Raw genomic sequence first — 17,312 nt, 5'->3', positions numbered from 1 at the left:
GTTGCAGGAATTGTTGAAAGAGCTGAATCCGCAGTTTTGTGAGAGATTACTAACCCATTACTTTTTTCTTATCTACAGAAGCTTGTTTTTCTTTTAGATAACCGCAAAAATCCTTACTTTGTTATGCACGTTCACTCACACACAACTCTCCCAGGTTTTATTGCAGAAGGTAACCAACAAGCAGACCTTTTGACATTGCCAGTAGAGGTGTTACCTAATCAGTTTGCCCAAGCCAAATTATGCCACTCCTTTTTCCATCAAAATGCTGCTGCCTTGTGACAATCCTTTTCACTCACATATCAACAAGCTAAAGACATTGCTGCATGCCCTGACTGCCAGCACTATAATTTTACGCCCAGCACACATGGAATTAACCCTCGAGGTTTGCAGAGCCTCCAATTGTGGCAAACAGATGTTACACATTTTCCTGAATTTGGTCACTTAAAATACATCCATTCCTCCATGGACACCTTTTCAGGAGCCCTATTTGCATCTTGCCATGCAAGAGAAGTGGCAAAGGATGCTCAACACCATTTCTTAGCTGCTTTTGCCTTTCTAGGTGTGCCACAACAAGTTAAAACAGATAATGGTCCTGTGTACATTTCCCATTCTTTAGCTACCTTTTTTGCCTCATGAAGAATACAGCATATCACAGGAATTCCTCACTCCCCCACAGGACAAGCCCTCATAGAACAGGCTCACAGTACACTGAAACACTTATTGAGGCTGAATCAGGGGGAGGAGGGGGAAGCAGAGGTTAAATGATTTGCTAAGAAGTTGTTTGTTAAAAGCAATGCATACAGCTTGCTCAACACTTATTGTGCCTACCAAAGCAGGATGAGAAGATATGAGACTATTGATAAAGGGAAGGAATCTTGACCAAAGAGCCTGTTTTTGAACCTAAAACTAACTTAAACCAGCCTTGAAGTTTGGACTTAGCCCAGGGACATAAAGAGCATGCACAGGGAAGCAAGGTGAAAAGTTCAGGATGAGGAAGACTCTTTACTTCATCTGAGGAAGACTCTTACTTTATCCTGGAGACCCCTGCCCACGACCACCAGACAACACTGCGCAAGTGCAATGCGGATATAAATGACTTTTGGGCTCATTGTAATACGAGGCGAGGCTAGGCGGGGCTAGGTAATGAATATGTATAGGCATATTGGGAAACTTAATGAATATGGAACTTGTAACCCGATATATACCAAGCTGAATGCAGCTGTTGGCACGCATGACTTTGGAGGAGCTATCCCCCATGCATCCCAGTGCTGGAATAAACATATCTACTTTATTACTTATTCCAGTAGTGGAGTCTTTTCCGCATATCAAGGCAACAGAGAGGGGGAATGCAGAATGCAACACTGCAAGATAGATTACACAAAGTCTTATACGTTTTTAATTTTTCAAATTGTTATTCAGATAGCAAAACTCCGCCCATAATGTGGCATTTTGGACAAAGTGCAACAGCTACTGAAATAAAAGCCCTGGTCCTAGTAAAGGACTTGGAATCAGGCAAACTACTTGGACCTTTCCCTCTTATTACATGGGAGAGAGGTTATGCTTGTATTTCCACAGATACAGGACCTAAGTGGATCCCTTCAAAGAACATTCGCCCATACAGAGAGAAAGGACCAAAACCCCCTGAGAGCGACCAGTGCGAGGACAATGAACGCGAAGGCATCGAATATGAGCTTTGGTGGCCCTGGAGCGATGGTTTCACCTCCTCCATCACGTTAAACCCACATAGACATAGTGTTTTTGCAAGTTTTAATTGTTTAACAGAGAAGTGGGAGATGTGGGGGTTCAGAGTGTCGCCACAGAGAATGGCTTTGTCTGGCATGGGGCCTTGGGAGAGACGGGCAGGCTGCAACTGGCATAGGCAAGACAAAGAGCAGAAGGCGAAACAAAGAGTAGGATAGTTAACCGGAGATTGGGCAAGGAGATTGTACTCTGTGGTCGGTGGAGATGTAAAACATGTAACCTTAGAAACTGAAGTTTTGTAGCTGCTGAACTGTTAGTTTGTAACAGTATATAAAGATGTGCCTTGTACAATAAAATTCGGCTTTGCATGCACCCGGCAAAGTCCATGATCAATCACAGACAATGGGCTTGTGACTGAGGGGTGGACTTAACCACAGACTGCGGGATATGCCCAGCCCCTGCCCTGGAGGGATCTCTGCTGAGATAAGAGATTTCGCAATCGCCCAGCAGGACTCCCTGGCAAGGCAACCACCTTGGTCACGGCGAGAAAAGACAGACCCACAATCCTTTAGGAGACCCTATACAGATCCTTCGTAACCCATTGGCCTTTACCCATCCCAGATCCTCTGTAACCCATTGGCCTTTACCGATCCCCTGTATCCCTATAAAAGCAAGCCCTCTGGCCCTGTGGGGCTCAGAGTGAGCTCTCGTCCCTGGCTTTCCCCTTCGCCGGAGGGGACCAACAATAAAGCTACCTTCAGTGCGGAACCAGCCACACGAGTCTCTCGTCTCTCTCTCTGGTCTGGCTTGGCCTGGAGTCTGCCCTGCAGAGCTGAGCTGGAATCACAAGCTGATAATCACTAAAGAGCTGACAGCCTCTGCAAGGGCCCTCCTGCCAGCAGCTGAGGGAAGACACCGGGCCTCGGGAAGGCAATTCCTTTTGGGACCATCTCCCCGGACCGGTCACCTCTTCCTGGGTCGCAGCCACGGACCCCACCACCAGCTGTAATAACTGGCGCCGGAACAGCCTTGGACCCCGGATTCCGGACCTGGCCTGAGCTGCGTCTTGATCGCCAAGACAGAACCAGCCGTTCGTGTGCTGATCCTCTGAAGACAGACCTACTTTTTAGCAGGCCTTTTGGACGGGGACAGTTCAAGACCCTCGCCTCCCACCTAGGACTGAAGTCCCTGAGGATCGAACTGCCAGACAATCCCCCCAGCAGACCTTTCTAGGAGGCAGCCTCACCAGAAAACGGGATTTGTAAGTTTAAATTCGGGGCTCTCCTCCTCTTGCCCGCAACTTAAAGTAATTTTGGGTTTTTTCTCTTTTTTCTGCTGAGGGAGAAACTTAAATGGGACATAGGCAAGCTAAACCCAGCCTTTCCCAATTTGAGAGAGACCTATACCCCTTTCTTCTAAGCTGGGACGGATGCCTCTGAGCCGCCCCCAGCCCCATCTCCCTGTGCCCCTGGTATTTCGCAACCCTTTGTGCACGACACCACCCTTCCCCCTCTCACACCCGCTCGCGATGCCTCTGACCCCCCCCCCCCACCCGACCGCGTCCCCGCTCCCTGCTGCATCCCTGCTCCACGCGGCCCTGCACCCCTCCCACTGCAGCGCAGCGGCCCCGTCGCAGCAAGCCGCCCCGCCACCGCTGCCCCTCCTTGCACCCATGGAACAAGCATGGTACAACATGGGGCCGGTCCCGCAGAGCCCCACGCACGCACTGTGGGGCACGGAACAAGCGCCATGCCCCCGCCAGCGTCCAACCCTCTTGCCGCTGGTGGGACCCAGCTATCCACGGCACTGCCCCAAGCTACCGACCGAGGAGTGGAATCTCCTTTCCCCCTCCCCCCACCGCCAATGGCCCTGGCACTCTGGCAGGCGCTGGCCCACCCGCTCCCTCCCCCCCAGCTGCATCTTGCGCAATCCCTGCTGATGCTCCCCCTCTCCCTAAACCCCCCCTCCCCCTACCATGGGTTCTTGCGCAATCCCCATCTCCTCCGCTGCCGCGCTAGAGCCTACCGCCCCCCCACACCCTCCTACAGCCTATGCTGACTCCACATGGAATTGCGAAACTGGCACCACCTGCAACCCGACCACCCCCCAAACGACCTGCTGCTGTACAACCTCTCCACCCCCATACTGCCACAACAGACCCCCTTCCCACCCCTCAAACCATCCCCGACCCCGCCCTACCCCTGCCCTGGCTAAAGGAAAGTCGGCATTTCAAAAATGCTGCGCTTCGCCCCCTGTATCCCAGCACGGCCCTGCCACAGCTAAACCCTCCTTTTCAGATAACAGTAGCAGCAGCGCTGGCTCTGAATCTGAGGATCAATGAGCAAAGACACGCAGGGAAGCGAACCCGGAGGTGCATTCGCTACAGCAGTCTCTAAGGAGAATGCCCGCTTTTTCTACTGTGGCGAACTTGGACACTTTATAAAGGACTGCCCGCAAAGATCACCCACCCAGGACCGTCATGCCGCCTACCAAAGGCACCAGAGACAGCAACAGCACCAGCAGCGTCAAAAAAACTTCTATCGGAGCGTGGTATCAAGGCCCCACGCTCAGACAACAAATCGAAGGCCATACTACCCCGCCCCGCCTGGGAACTCCACATTGGACCACTGAGAGCAGACAACTGGACCTCACCCAGCACCATCATCCCAGGCGATCCCAGAACACATGAGAAGGATCCAACACACGGAGAGCTACCGATTGAAACCAGACGTCAACTGGTAACATCACTGCCATTTAACTTTGTTGACAAGCGTTTTTATCGCATCCCTACGGGAAAGTATGGACCGCAGAACGGCCCATGGGACATTCTAATCCTAAGTGATACCATCCATGGTCCAGAACAACTCTTTGTATTACCTGAGATACAAACAGTGCACCAGGACAAGAGATTCTCATCCAGCTTTGCTGCACGGACACACCTTTCTTTCTCCCACAGGGAACACCGATTGCTCAAGCCTTTTTCCTTCCACAGAACAGCCCAGAACAGCTTCTTCGCAATCCTACAGCAATGTGGATAGAGATTGTGGGCTCAAACAAACCGACCATCGAGTGCAGCTTGTTCTGTAAAGGAGAGAGCATCTACCACCCAGGGATGCTGGACATCGGAGCAGACGTAACCGTCATCGCCCGCTCCGAGTGGCCAGGGAATTGGGAACTGGAGCCAGTGGCAGGTATGACCTCCGGGATTGGTGGAGTTGCAGTATCCATGAGAAGCAAATGAAATGTTGTCATCGAAGGACCCGAAGGCAAGATAGCGACCACCCGACCATTCGTGGTAAGAGCCCCCATCACCCTATGGGGCAGAGACCTTCTACCCCAGTGGGGTGCCGCCCTTACCATTCCCAGCCAGGATTTCTGACTGGGGCCACTGAGAAACGCGCGCTGCCATCTACTCTCCAGCACACCTGGAAGACTGACAACCCAAAGTGGACAAGGCAGTGGCCCCTTGAAGAAGAAAAACTCAGCGCACTGGAAGCCCTGGTGGAAGAGCAACTCGCCAAAGGTCATATCACTGAGACCACAAGCCCTTGGAATTCCCCCGTCTTTGTGCTGAAAAAGCCTGACAAGGACAAATGGAGACTACTTCATGACCTACGAAAGATCAATGAGGTCATTGAAGACATGGGCCCCCTCCAACCTGGCCTGCCATCCCCATCGATGCTGCCCTGAGACTGGATGCTTGCAATCATCGATATAAAAGACTGTTTCTTTAACATCCCGCTCCATCCCCAGGACGCACCTCGGTTCGCCTTCTCCATCCTCTCTCTTAACGAAGAAGCCCCACTCAGAAGATACCATTGGCTCATCCTCCCACAAGGCATGAAGAACAGCCCGACCATCTGCCAGTGGAACGTCACCCACATTCTATCCCCCATCAGGAGCCTGTTCCCAGAAGCAATCATCTACCACTATATGGATGACATACTAATCTGTGCATCAGAAAAAACTTACTTGGACAGAACTCTTAAAAAGACAATTGAAGCCATAGAAGAAGCAGGGTTCGAGATTCGTGAAGACAAAGTGCAGCACTCCAGCCCATGGATTTACCTCGGCCTTCAGATCCGTGAGAGAACCATCGTACCCCAGCAACTCGCCATCAAAGAGGATCCCAAAACCCTAAGGGACTTACACAGCCTGTGCGGATCCATAAATTGGATATGCCCCCTACTGGGAGTCACAACAGAAGACCTCACTCCCCTCTTCAACCTCCTCCGTGGCAGCGGAGACTTGGACTCTCCATGCGTCCTCACACCTGAAGCCCGAGATACCATCACCAAAGTCCAGGAAGCCCTGTCTTCACACCAAGCCCATTGCATTGAACCCAGCCTGCCTCTTCAGTTTGCAGTTTTGGGTAAGGCTCCCCTTTTTCATGGACTGATCTTCCAATGGGGCCCTCAACTCAGGGACCCTTTGCTGATACTTGAATGGATCTTCACAAGCCATCAACCTACAAAGACATTAACCACCTTCCAAGAAGTAATGGCACATTTAATAAAAAAGGCCAGAACTCGTCTCCGCTCTCTTGCAGGGTGTGAGTTCACATGCATATACTTGCCATTGACCACTGAAGCTCTGAGGCTGTTGCTCCGGACCAATGAGAGCCTCCAGTTAGCCCTAGATAGCTACACAGGCCAAATTTCCATTCACATGCCAAAACATAGATTTTTCTACCGTGAAGCAGCTTTTAAACTGATTCCAAAATTAATCCAAAGTAGAAAACCTCTTAAAGCTCTGACCGTCTTTACCGATGGGTCTGGCTCGTCACATTGGTCTGTCATGACATGGAGGCAACCCAATACCCAAAAATGGGAATCTGATATCTAAATAGTAGAGGGATCTCCAGAGATTGCTGAGTTAGCTGCTGTTGTCAGAGCCTTTGAGAAGTTTAAAGATGAACCTTTTAATTTGGTCACAGATTCGGCTTATGTCGCTGGCATAGCTATGAGGGCTGAACATGCTTTTCTAAAGGAGGTCTCCAACCAAAAATTATACCAATTGGTTTCTACATTAATTCATTTAATCTCCCACTGAAAACAGCCTTACTACATTATGCATGTGAGGTCACACACTGACCTCCCTGGCCCCATTGCCGAAGAGAACAGTAGAGCAGATGCACTGGCCATACCAGCAGAGACTGCAAATGTCCCCGACATCTTTGCCCAGGCAAAGTTGTCACATGCATTTTTTCACCAAAACATTCCTGCACTCGTCAGAATGTTCAAGCTTTCAAAAGATCAAGCAAAAGCTATAATTGCAACGTGCCCGAACTGCCAGAACTACCAAATACCATCTATGGGTATTGGAGTCAATCCCCGTGGTCTGAACAGCTGCCTATTGTGGCAAACTGATGTAACCCACTTCCCATCCTTTGGGAGATCCAAATACGTGCACGTGTCAGTTGACACATTTTCTGGGGCAGTGTTTGCATCAGCCCATGCAGGAGAAAGTGCCATCCATGTCATCAAGCATTTTCTCCTTGCCTTCGCCACCCTGGGGGTCCCTGAAGAAATCAAAACAGATAATGGGCCTGCCTACACCTCTCACAAGTTAAAAGATTTCTTCAACCAATGGGGGATAAAACACAAGACAGGCATACCTAGCAATCCCACAGGACAATCCATCGTGGAAGGGACCCACCAAACCCTCAAGAGTCCTCAACCAGCAATGGAGAGAAACAGAAATCTTGTCTCCTGTTGAAAGACTCTGTAAGGCTCTCTATGTCATTAACTTCCTAAATGGTACATCATCAGAGCCTGACCCCCCAGTACTCCGCCACTTCTCAAATTCAACGCAAGCTAAGCTCACAGAGAACCTACCAGTGCTGGTGAAGGACCCAGAATCACACCAGGTCTCTGGGCCTTTCCAATTGATTACCTGGGGGAGAGGCTACGGCTGTGTCCAGCTACCATCTGGCCTGAAGTGGTTCCCAGGAAAAAATATAAAACCATACCTAGGCCCTACAAACACTGCTCCTACAAACACCAACAAGAACTCTCCTGAGTCAAATACAGGACCTCCCCAAAACCAGACCAGCTCTGCATGGAGACGAAAACATAGCTGAATGCCCACCAACCAGGAAAAAGATCCTCCCACCACACGGCAGCAGACGAAACAGAAAGCTGAACAAGAAGCTATGGCAAAAGTCAAGCAGTAGGCCAGACACAGCCTGAAAAACTGATCCTTAGTTTATATGTTATCACCCCTTTTACCCCAAAATATCCCCTTCCCTCAACACTTGTCAAACCTCTCTAAACCCCATAACTTCCCCTCTCACCACAAAGCTAACAGATCTCACTTATATTCCCTCTCAGAGGCCCCATCCCTATCCAAAGATGAAATGTATCTGTGTTGATGCTGTCCTCACTGCTGCCCTGATGACCTAAAAGTAGATAAGAGCCTAGACTGGGTCAATGACCTTTCTGGAGGATGGGTAATAACAGGATGGATTGCATCTTTGATTAAGGGAGCTTTGTGGGTATTCATTGTAATTATTACTATGTTACTTATGTTCTCATGCCTCCTACATTGCTGCAGAAAGGCTGCTGGGAATGCCTTTTTAATAAATACAGAAGGGGGAGTTGTGGGGTATGCCCAGCCCCTGCCCTGGAGGGATCTCTGCTGAGATAAGAGATTTCGCAATCGCCCAGCAGGACTCCCTGGCAAGGCAACCACCTTGGTCACGGCGAGAAAAGACAGACCCACAATCCTTTAGGAGACCCTATACAGATCCTTCGTAACCCATTGGCCTTTACCCATCCCAGATCCTTTATAACCCATTGGCCTTTACCGATCCCCTGTATCCCTATAAAAGCAAGCCCTCTGGCCCTGTGGGGCTCAGAGTGAGCTCTCGTCCCTGGCTTTCCCCTTCGCCGGAGGGGACCAACAATAAAGCTACCTTCGTGCGGAACCAGCCACACGAGCCTCTCGTCTCTCTCTCTGGTCTGGCTTGGCCTGGAGGCTGCCCTGCAGAGCTGAGCTGGAATCACAAGCTGATAATCACTAAAGAGCTGACAGCCTCTGCAAGGGCCCTCCTGCCAGCAGCTGAGGGAAGACACCGGGCCTCGGGAAGGCGATTCCTTTTGGGACCATCTCCCCGGACCGGTCACCTCATCCTGGGTTAGAGCCACTGACCCCACCACCAGCTGTAATAACAGACACTATATCCCAGGCGATCCAGGACTGTGAAACATGCAGGCCAAGCAGGTAATGCCCCTGTGGTATGGGGGGCAGTTGTCTAAATGTAAGTATAAGGAGGCCTGGCAGGTCAATTACATCACACTCCTTCAAACCCACCAAGGCAAGCACTATGTGCTTACAGTGGTAGAAGCAACCACTGAATGGCTGGAAGCATAACCTGTACCTCACGCCACTGCCTGGAACACTACCTTGGGCCTTGAAAAACAAATTCTGTGGTTACACGTCACCCTTGAAAGAATTGAGTCAGACAATGGGACTCATTTCAAAAATAGCCTCATAAACACCTGAGCTAGACAACACAGTATTTAGTGGTTGTATCATATTCCCTATCATGCGCTAGCTGCTGGGAAATTTGAACGGTGTGATGGAGTGTTAAAAGCCACACTGAAGGCAATGTGTGGTGGCACCTTGAAGTAGTGGGATCTACACTTAGCAAAGGCTACCTGGTTAGTCAACTCCAGAGGTTCTGCTAACTGAGCTGGCCCTGCCCAGTCTGAACCCCTGCATACAGCAGACAATGTTCCTGTGGTGCATATGAGAGGTATGTTAGGAAAGATAGTTTGGATTTATTCCACCTCAAGTAAAGGCAAACTCATCCATGGGATTGTTTTTGCTCAAGGACCTGGTTACACTTGGTGGGTAATGCAGAGGGAGGGGAAACACATTGTGCACTTCAGGGGGATTTGACTTTGGGTGAGAACAGCCTGTAATGGTGAATTGCATATGTAACACTGGTTGCTGAATGGCACTGTGTGAGAGACTGGAAGGATTGCTGGCTCAAAACATTTCAGGCGCATGTGTGCGGGAAGGGGCAGGTTGGGTCTTGCTCTGGTGAGGCAATGCCCTGCTCTGCACACCCCACCCCCCCAGGCCTATATCCCAGCCCCTGCCGTGGCCGCCAATCCCCGGCACACTGGGGGCAGTGCTCCACACCCCACCCCAATCTAGCCCCAGAGTGGTCAGATGACCAGAAGTCCCACCTGGGGGAAGGGCCCAGGAAAGCCAAAAGGTACTTAACCCAGAACATGAAGAGAGCACGTCTTGACCCTACCTTTCCTTGGATTATATATCAGCTGAGATACTGCTGCAACCTAGGAGTGGTAGCTATATTCATTCTTTTCTATATCTTTTCTTTCTCTCTTTCTCTCTTTTTCTTCTCCAATTCCCTATTCTCAGAGTTTTGAGTAACTTAAAATTGGATGGGCTTGGAGTTTGCTAAGTTGAATGGGCTAAGTTAATGCTTTGTGAAATGTTTTGTTGATTGAATGCTGCTCTAAACTTTTACCAAAATTCTCTGATTTTCTGAAGTTGCCAGCAAAGAAAAATAGTATTTTCCAATAAACACTTAAAATACATAATGAAGCAACGCAACCATTTTAACATTTCAGTAATCTGTTACTGAACAAAATCATCTCATAAGATACATGAGGGACATTAGACTGGAAAACACAAAGGTCGATCAGCAAGCAAATTCTCCGAAATAAAGCTTACCTTTGAGCCATCCAAACTGATTATCCTGTAGACATTTCTTGTGCTGTCGTAGAAGTAGGACACAGTAACAGCATGCTTGCTGGTGGGAACCCAGTTCTTCTTAGTGTTTGGGTCAATCTGGAAGACATGAGCTCGGGTGCTGAAGATAGGTTGTTCCCTGAAGGATAGAGAGTAAAAGTAATGAATCTGATTTGTATGTAATACTGTTGCACACATCTGTTAGTTGTTTCCACTGGAATGTACACATTTCACTTTACATGATAATTTTTTCCTAAGAACTTCTGGATGTGTTCCTGCATAGGGCAGTCAAGTGCATTAATATACATATGAAAGCAAAATGCAAGCCTTCTAAAGCAAAAATCAGCACCCAGCTGTAGTCATATAAAGACAGTCACCTCTAAATATCGATTCAACCCTGTTGCACCACCTACCCAGTCCTCACTTTCCATCTATCCCTTTAAACTACTGGGCATCAATACATGTGTAACTTCATCTTGTTACACTGCATGTTGCAGGATGTGTACTACTTCAAACACCCATCTTCTCAAAAATCTTTTAATACCCTGATTATTCTAAATTAATGTGCCATGGTTTAACCCCAATTGGCAATTAAGTACCACACAGCTGCTTGTTTACCTTCCCCACACATCCTGGTGGAATGGGGAAGATAATCAGAAAAAAAGAAAGTAAAACTCATGGGTTGAGATAAGAACAATTTAATAGTTGAAACAAAGTAAAATATAATAATAATAACAATAAAGAGAGAGAGAAAAAACCCAAGAAAAACAAGTGATGCACAATACAATTGCTCACCACCCTCTGACTGATACCAAACTGTATTGGGTTGACCCTGAGTTGATGGACAGTCTTTAAGACCAATTACGCTTCTCACAATTTACATATTTAAACCGCACAGAAAGGCGGGACTTCCCTTTTGGTCGGAGCTCGCCTGCGGGAAGGTGGGGGCAGCTCGGGGCCTCCCGGTCCCGCCGGGCCCGGCCGGGCCGGGGCCACTGCCCCTTTCCCCCTTTCCCCACGCTGTGGCACGGACCCTGGGTGGCTGGGGGGGAACTGCCTCAGAGCCACAGGCAGCTAAAACCAGCCATGGACTGCTCACAGCTAAACCCATCCAGCGCGGCTTCTGGGGACCGGCGGGTCCCTCTCCTCTCCATGCGGAGCCGGCGGAGTCAACGGGAGCCGGCAGAGCCTCCTGTCTGCAGCCAGCACACTTCGTGCTGAACTGAAGAAGACACCACGCAGCCAGCAGCACAAAGGGAGCGAGGCTTTCCCCACCGTAAAGGCTGAACAAGAACACCGTTCAGCATGGCGGCGTCAGAGTCAGAGAGAAAGAGAAGTGAGCCATGTGGGACGGAGCTGGAAATGGCGACTGGGAGAAAAGAGGGCGGTGCCGCTATTCTGGCGGGCAGCTTAAAAGAAACCTTCTTGCATGCCGTGGTAAGAAGCTGTAATACCACAAACTGTTTGTCTCTTTAATCCATTTGAAGAACATGGGGGGATGGAGTATCTTCGTGTGCCTGTGAAGATTGTGAAGAATGCCGATGTCAGGCTTTATAGTAGTAAGAGGCTGTTAGAGACTTGTGGCAAAGAAGAGCCTTTGTGTGCAGGCCAAAAGAACTTATCCTTAAAAAGATGAATAACCCCATGTGATGGCCCATGTTTTGCAGTGTGAAGGAACTGTGAGATTTTTCATGGGAGAGATGTTCTACACACAGCAGATTGTTTGTTTCCGGGCGGATCTGCTGTTGGTGGCAGTTTGGGAACCACGTGCAACTGAAGGAAAAACCCTTTTTTCCCTTAAGCATAAGAGAGAGACTTTTCAAGAATTGGAACACTGACTAACATCCCATGTTCTGTTATCCCTGGTGTGAGCTAGGTAAAAGGAGAGAAGTGCTGGCTGGAGGGGGGGGGGGGGGGGGGGGGGGGGATTTGCTTTAATTTTGTTTTGTTATTGTCTTTTTACTTTTAATTCTATTAGTAATAAAACTCTTTCATTGTACTGCAACTGTTTAAGGTTTGTGCCTGCTTTGCTTTTCTCCTAATTCTTATCTCACAGAAAGAAAATAAGTAAGTAATGAATATTTTGAACCACAACCACTACATTTAATTGGTGTTTTCTGCCCGGTTTCGAACTCAACCCGCTACACAAACCCATCCCCAAACTATGATCACCTTCTGGGTAACTCCCCCAGTTTATATACTGGGGATGATGTTTTATGGTATGGAATATCCCTTTGGCCAGTTGGGATCAGCTGTCCTGGCTATGTTCCCTCCCAGCTTCTTGTGCAGCTCTTCACTGACAGAGCATGAGACATTGAAAAGCCCTTGACTCAGGGTAAGCAGTGCTCAGCAACAACCAAAACATTGCTGTGTTACCAACATTATTCTCATACTGAATCCAAAACACAGCACTGTATCAGCTACTGAGAAGAAAATGAGCTCTATCCCAGCTGAAACCAGGACACAATCCTAACTCATAATCTGAAACTGAACTGGTTGATCCAATATAATTATTCTAAAACTAACATTAATTAGGGTTAGGAATATGTGTTGTGAAACCCTCACTTTTTGGAGCTTCACATCTAAACATTTTCCTAGCAACAGTAAATATGTATAACATGCATGATTCGAAGTTAACTGCTTAGCAAATAAAATTACGTAAGGTAAAAAAATTACTATACTTTAGAATTTACAACTTATTTTTCCACCTGATCATTACCAAGACATAGAGGATTGCATAGAAATCTAAAAATATTTATGTATCACTAAGATGGCTGTCAGTTTAAATTTAGCTACATTTTACTGACAAATAGATTGTTGTATTCTTCAGGGAATGCTGTCATCACCAAATCCCAAAAATATTAAGTACCAGAATTTTAAGTTTTTTACTTTGTAGGTTTTTGAACTCTTTTTTCTCCCATTTCCAGGTGTGAATAAACATATCCTTTGTCCCTGACTTCATCTCCCTTTAAGAGGTAAATTCTTAATACATTTTTCTGCCTAAAATAAAAGCAAAGGAAAAAAAATAGGATTTGGGGTACTCATAGTCAAAGGGTTTCACTCTGGCCTCATTACAAAGGGGTACATGTGAACTCTCAGAAACATGCTTGGCAGCGAGAGCAGCCAAGACCAGTTGATTTCAGCAGCAGAATTGTATTATTCAGCTAGGAGTTAAGGCTCCTTGAAGCCCATATATCAGAAAATGTGATGTTCTCCTATGTTGGATATTAGATGCAATACAGAACAGACTAATGAGAGCACTGTTTAAGTGAAAGCTAAAGGCAGAGGAATTTAGGCCGGGGGAATCAATGCACATGTTAGTCCTACATACAAATGTCACTGTACCCTAAGCATCAACTCATCTCCTAAATCACCAAGCTATAGGTTGGGTAGATGCTTTCCTGATTCCAATCCCTTGCACAAACACAAAGGTTATGCAAAGGTGACTTTTATAGCCCTTTTGTTTAACATAACATTTACACTAATTCTTATCACTCTTCTAAGTCTCTACAATTACTTCTTCAATCAAACCTAAACTTTAGTTCTTGTCTTCAATATTAGATACATTTTCCATTTACCTCCCAATTAAGCATACCCAAAATTATTTGAGGCATATTACCACAGCAGAACCAGTACATTAACTCTGGAAAGGTAAAGAGCCCATCAAAACAAAAGTCATAGAAGCCTGACTATTATTTGAATGAAGATTGACATTGGAAGGAGAAAATAAAGGCTCTGAACACATTAACTAAAAAGACAAGAACTGAATTCAAATCACAGATGCGTGGTTAATAAATACACGTTTGACCAAAAATGCTATTCAGTTCTGTCACAGTACAGTATGCCACACAACTGAGGCTTTCAACATATCAGAGGTGTGATGCATTTTATCTGGTAGAGTCAATTTTCTTCATACGGTGTAGGAACCCAGAGTGCCGAAAATATTTCTCTGCCTGTTTTTAAGGGTTCTTACCCTCCCTGAACAATACTGTTTTAGCCTCAAACCTTGGAAAAAATTAGCAACAGTCAGACAAGAACTAGAAAATACAGTGGTGTGAATTAGGTTATAGACTACTATGTAAGATTGTCACAGGGTGAAAATTTAGAGGTTTTGGGCTTCTCTTTGTAGTAAATAGATAAGAGTAAAAAATATCAAAATGGAGGATTGTTGTTGTTCTATAAACCTTCTTCTCCTTCTACTACTCCATATTCTGCAGTAAAAGTAGTTTGGAATGATTGGATAGAAAATTCCGCAGTTCCTAGTCGTGTTACTGAATAATTGGTAGGAAAGTGAAAATAATGTACGTTTTTAGTAACTATTGGTTAAAATATCTTTAAAAGCTGTGTAAATCTTGATAACTAGAGTTCACTCCTGCTTTCCTGTCTTCTATGCTGTACCTGGGTCACACTAGTGGCTCCGTTCCTCTGCTAAGACTTAATAAACAACTATCTGGAAGCATTGAAACTCAAGGAAAAGTCTCTGTTTATCTTTGAAACTCCTTGCAAGGACTTTCAGCAAATTCTCTCCCATCAGGAGAGACTTGATTTACGGCACGGTACAGTGTCAATTTGGTGCCCCGTGTTCGGCCTCATTGGAACAAAACAACCCAGAACCTTTTGGACAGCAGCGCGCAACCAAAAACAGAAGAAAAAAAACCCCTGGGGTCAGCCTTGAAACTCCAGGATCTCCTAACCTCGGTGCACAGGGGGGAGGAGGAGCCATGGTCTGCTGGACAGAACTTGGACTAGGATTTCACGAGCCGATAACATCTACCAAAAACAAGGTAAGCTGTAGGTACAAAAATGCTGTTAGTGAGGATCTTCTTGTTATTTTTCTAAGTCCGTGAGAGACTTTTCTCTCTCACAGAAGAGGTAGCAGGGAATGTAAACAACCAAGCCACCTGCAACCTTGGAAAGTCTTGTTTATGGTATAGTAGAAAATATTTTGATAATGGATGTTTTAGGATTTTGGCCAATCACCCCCAAGGGGTGGCTGGTCCTTTGTCCAATTAGACTATGAAGAAAAAAGTCTATAAAAGAGTTTGTAAAATAATTAAATAGATCAATCTTGCTGCACAATTCCTGCCTGCTGGATCTTCTCCTCCTCCTCCTCCCTATGGCTGTGGGACACGGTGATATACCGTAGGAACCAGGCCTGCGGTAATATTTGGTGACCCCGACGTGATTTGCACTCTCTGACGTGTCCTGCTGCTGCGAGCCAAGCCGAATTCCTGTAGAGGTACGCTGTTCCTTTTCCCCCCCGGGACCGGGAGGTCCGACAGGACTGAGAAATGGCGAACAGCGGCTCACAGAACGACGCTGTCGTACTGGTCTGGAAAGGTGTGTTTAGCATATTGCGCACCTCCATTCCTGAAAACTCAGTTCGGGAATTATTAGACTGGGCTGCTTTAAAAGGGATTTCCATGGACAGAGATACTGCCCTGGACTTTTCCTTATGGCAAGAGCTTGGATGCACTGTCCGACACGAGCTCCGGACTGGGGAGCCGGCAGCGTTAGAATTATACAAAACCTAGCGTTCGTTATTTATCCTGCTGACAGCCCTTGACTGTGATAGCAGGGCTGGATTGCCTGTCTCGGTGATGAGTGACGGAGGAATGTCCGAGGGGGGCCCCGCTGACTGGGCTTCCGGGGCAAGTGATGGTGGATTTGGAATAACCCCCCCGGCTCCACAGGCAGAGCCTGCGCCGGCTCACCCTGCACAGTCTCAGGACTCCGCAGCCCCCAGGGACCCCGCGCCAGCAAAGGCAGGGGGGTCAGGGCAGAGGCAGGGCGCACAGCCTGCCTCGCCATTCAGCTGGGCGGCAGCCACGGCTTATCCAGGGCCGCAGATCAGCGGCTTAGCAACTTGGACGCCCAGAGAGCCTCCTAGTTTACTTCCGTATGCACCTGGATCTAACTTAGCGGGCGTTGCGCCGGGCGTGCCCCTCCCGGGACTGCCTGGCTATGGTCCGCTGCCCTCCCTGGCGCTGGACTGTTCTGCGCAGTCGCAGAACCGAACCATGGACCTTTTTATGCAGCATTTGCCCTTTCTGGCAGAGCTACCAAACCTATCCCGTAGGATGGAGGACTTGCTCAGCCTGTTAGAGCGGCGAATGCCCGAGCCCGCGCCGCAAGCGGCGCCAGCGCCGGCCGTGCCGTCCGCGCCGCCCCCGCCCCCCCCGCCAGAAGCGGGAGCCGCGGCTCCGAGCTGAGAAATGGCGCGGCCGGCGGCGAAACCAGAAACAGCGCTGCCACGGGAAAACCCAGAAGCGGCGGCGGCTGCTGAGCAGCGGGCAGAAGCGGCGGCGCCGGGCGCGTCCGCAGAGAACGGACCAGCAGCGGCGCCGAGCGTGCCCGGGGAGCGCGAAACAGCAGCGGAAGCGGCGACTGCGCCGAACGCGGCTGCTGTGCGGGAGACGGCCGTGGCGCCGGCCGCGGCGCCGGGCGCAGCCGTAGCCCCAGAGTCGGCTGCAGCTTCAGTACCGGCTCGGTCGGATCTGGCCGAGACGGCCTCCCGTAAAGAGACTGCTGTAAAAACTGCCGCGCAGCCAGCTGCAGTCTGTCCTGTCTGTTCTGGCTCTGGCGAACTTAGCCAAAGTGCCTCACCTCCCCGTACATTTCTGTTCTCTCCCAGCACCCCAAAGTTGCCTTTGCCTGATGATTCCTCGTCAGGCAGTGAGGCAGATGAGGTTCTGGCCCCAGGTCGTCAGGCGGCTGTAGCCGCGCGGCGAAGAAAGAGGCTGCGCCGGTCTCGGCCCTGGACCTTTCCGGACTGCACGGTAACAGTGCGTTCCACGCATCGTAATCGCTTCCTAGAGTCTCTTAAGATGCAAGCATTGGGGGAGGGTGACTGGAGGTTATTAGAAATCCTTGGACTGCCAAAT

The 17,312-nt window shown here is 48.6% G+C and overlaps 1 protein-coding gene across 1 annotated transcript in view; it reads right to left on the bottom strand.

Annotated features, from left to right (window-relative positions):
• The window catches only part of LOC309584591 (homer protein homolog 1-like), a gene marked incomplete at both ends in the record, with an annotated part of 390,758 nt that overhangs the window by 284,915 nt on the left and 88,531 nt on the right, over nt 1–17,312 (bottom strand). The window contains one exon of the mRNA XM_082300685.1: nt 10,411–10,613. Coding sequence (XP_082156811.1) covers nt 10,411–10,613 — 203 coding nt within the window. The remainder of the gene's footprint in view (nt 1–10,410; nt 10,614–17,312) is intronic.

This window comes from Coloeus monedula (genome assembly GCF_965178545.1).
Source record: "Coloeus monedula genome assembly, chromosome: W".
Lineage (NCBI taxonomy): Eukaryota > Metazoa > Chordata > Aves > Passeriformes > Corvidae > Coloeus > Coloeus monedula.
The sequence above is the reverse complement of the archived record's forward strand: the minus strand, read 5'-3'. Positions and strand labels throughout refer to the sequence as shown.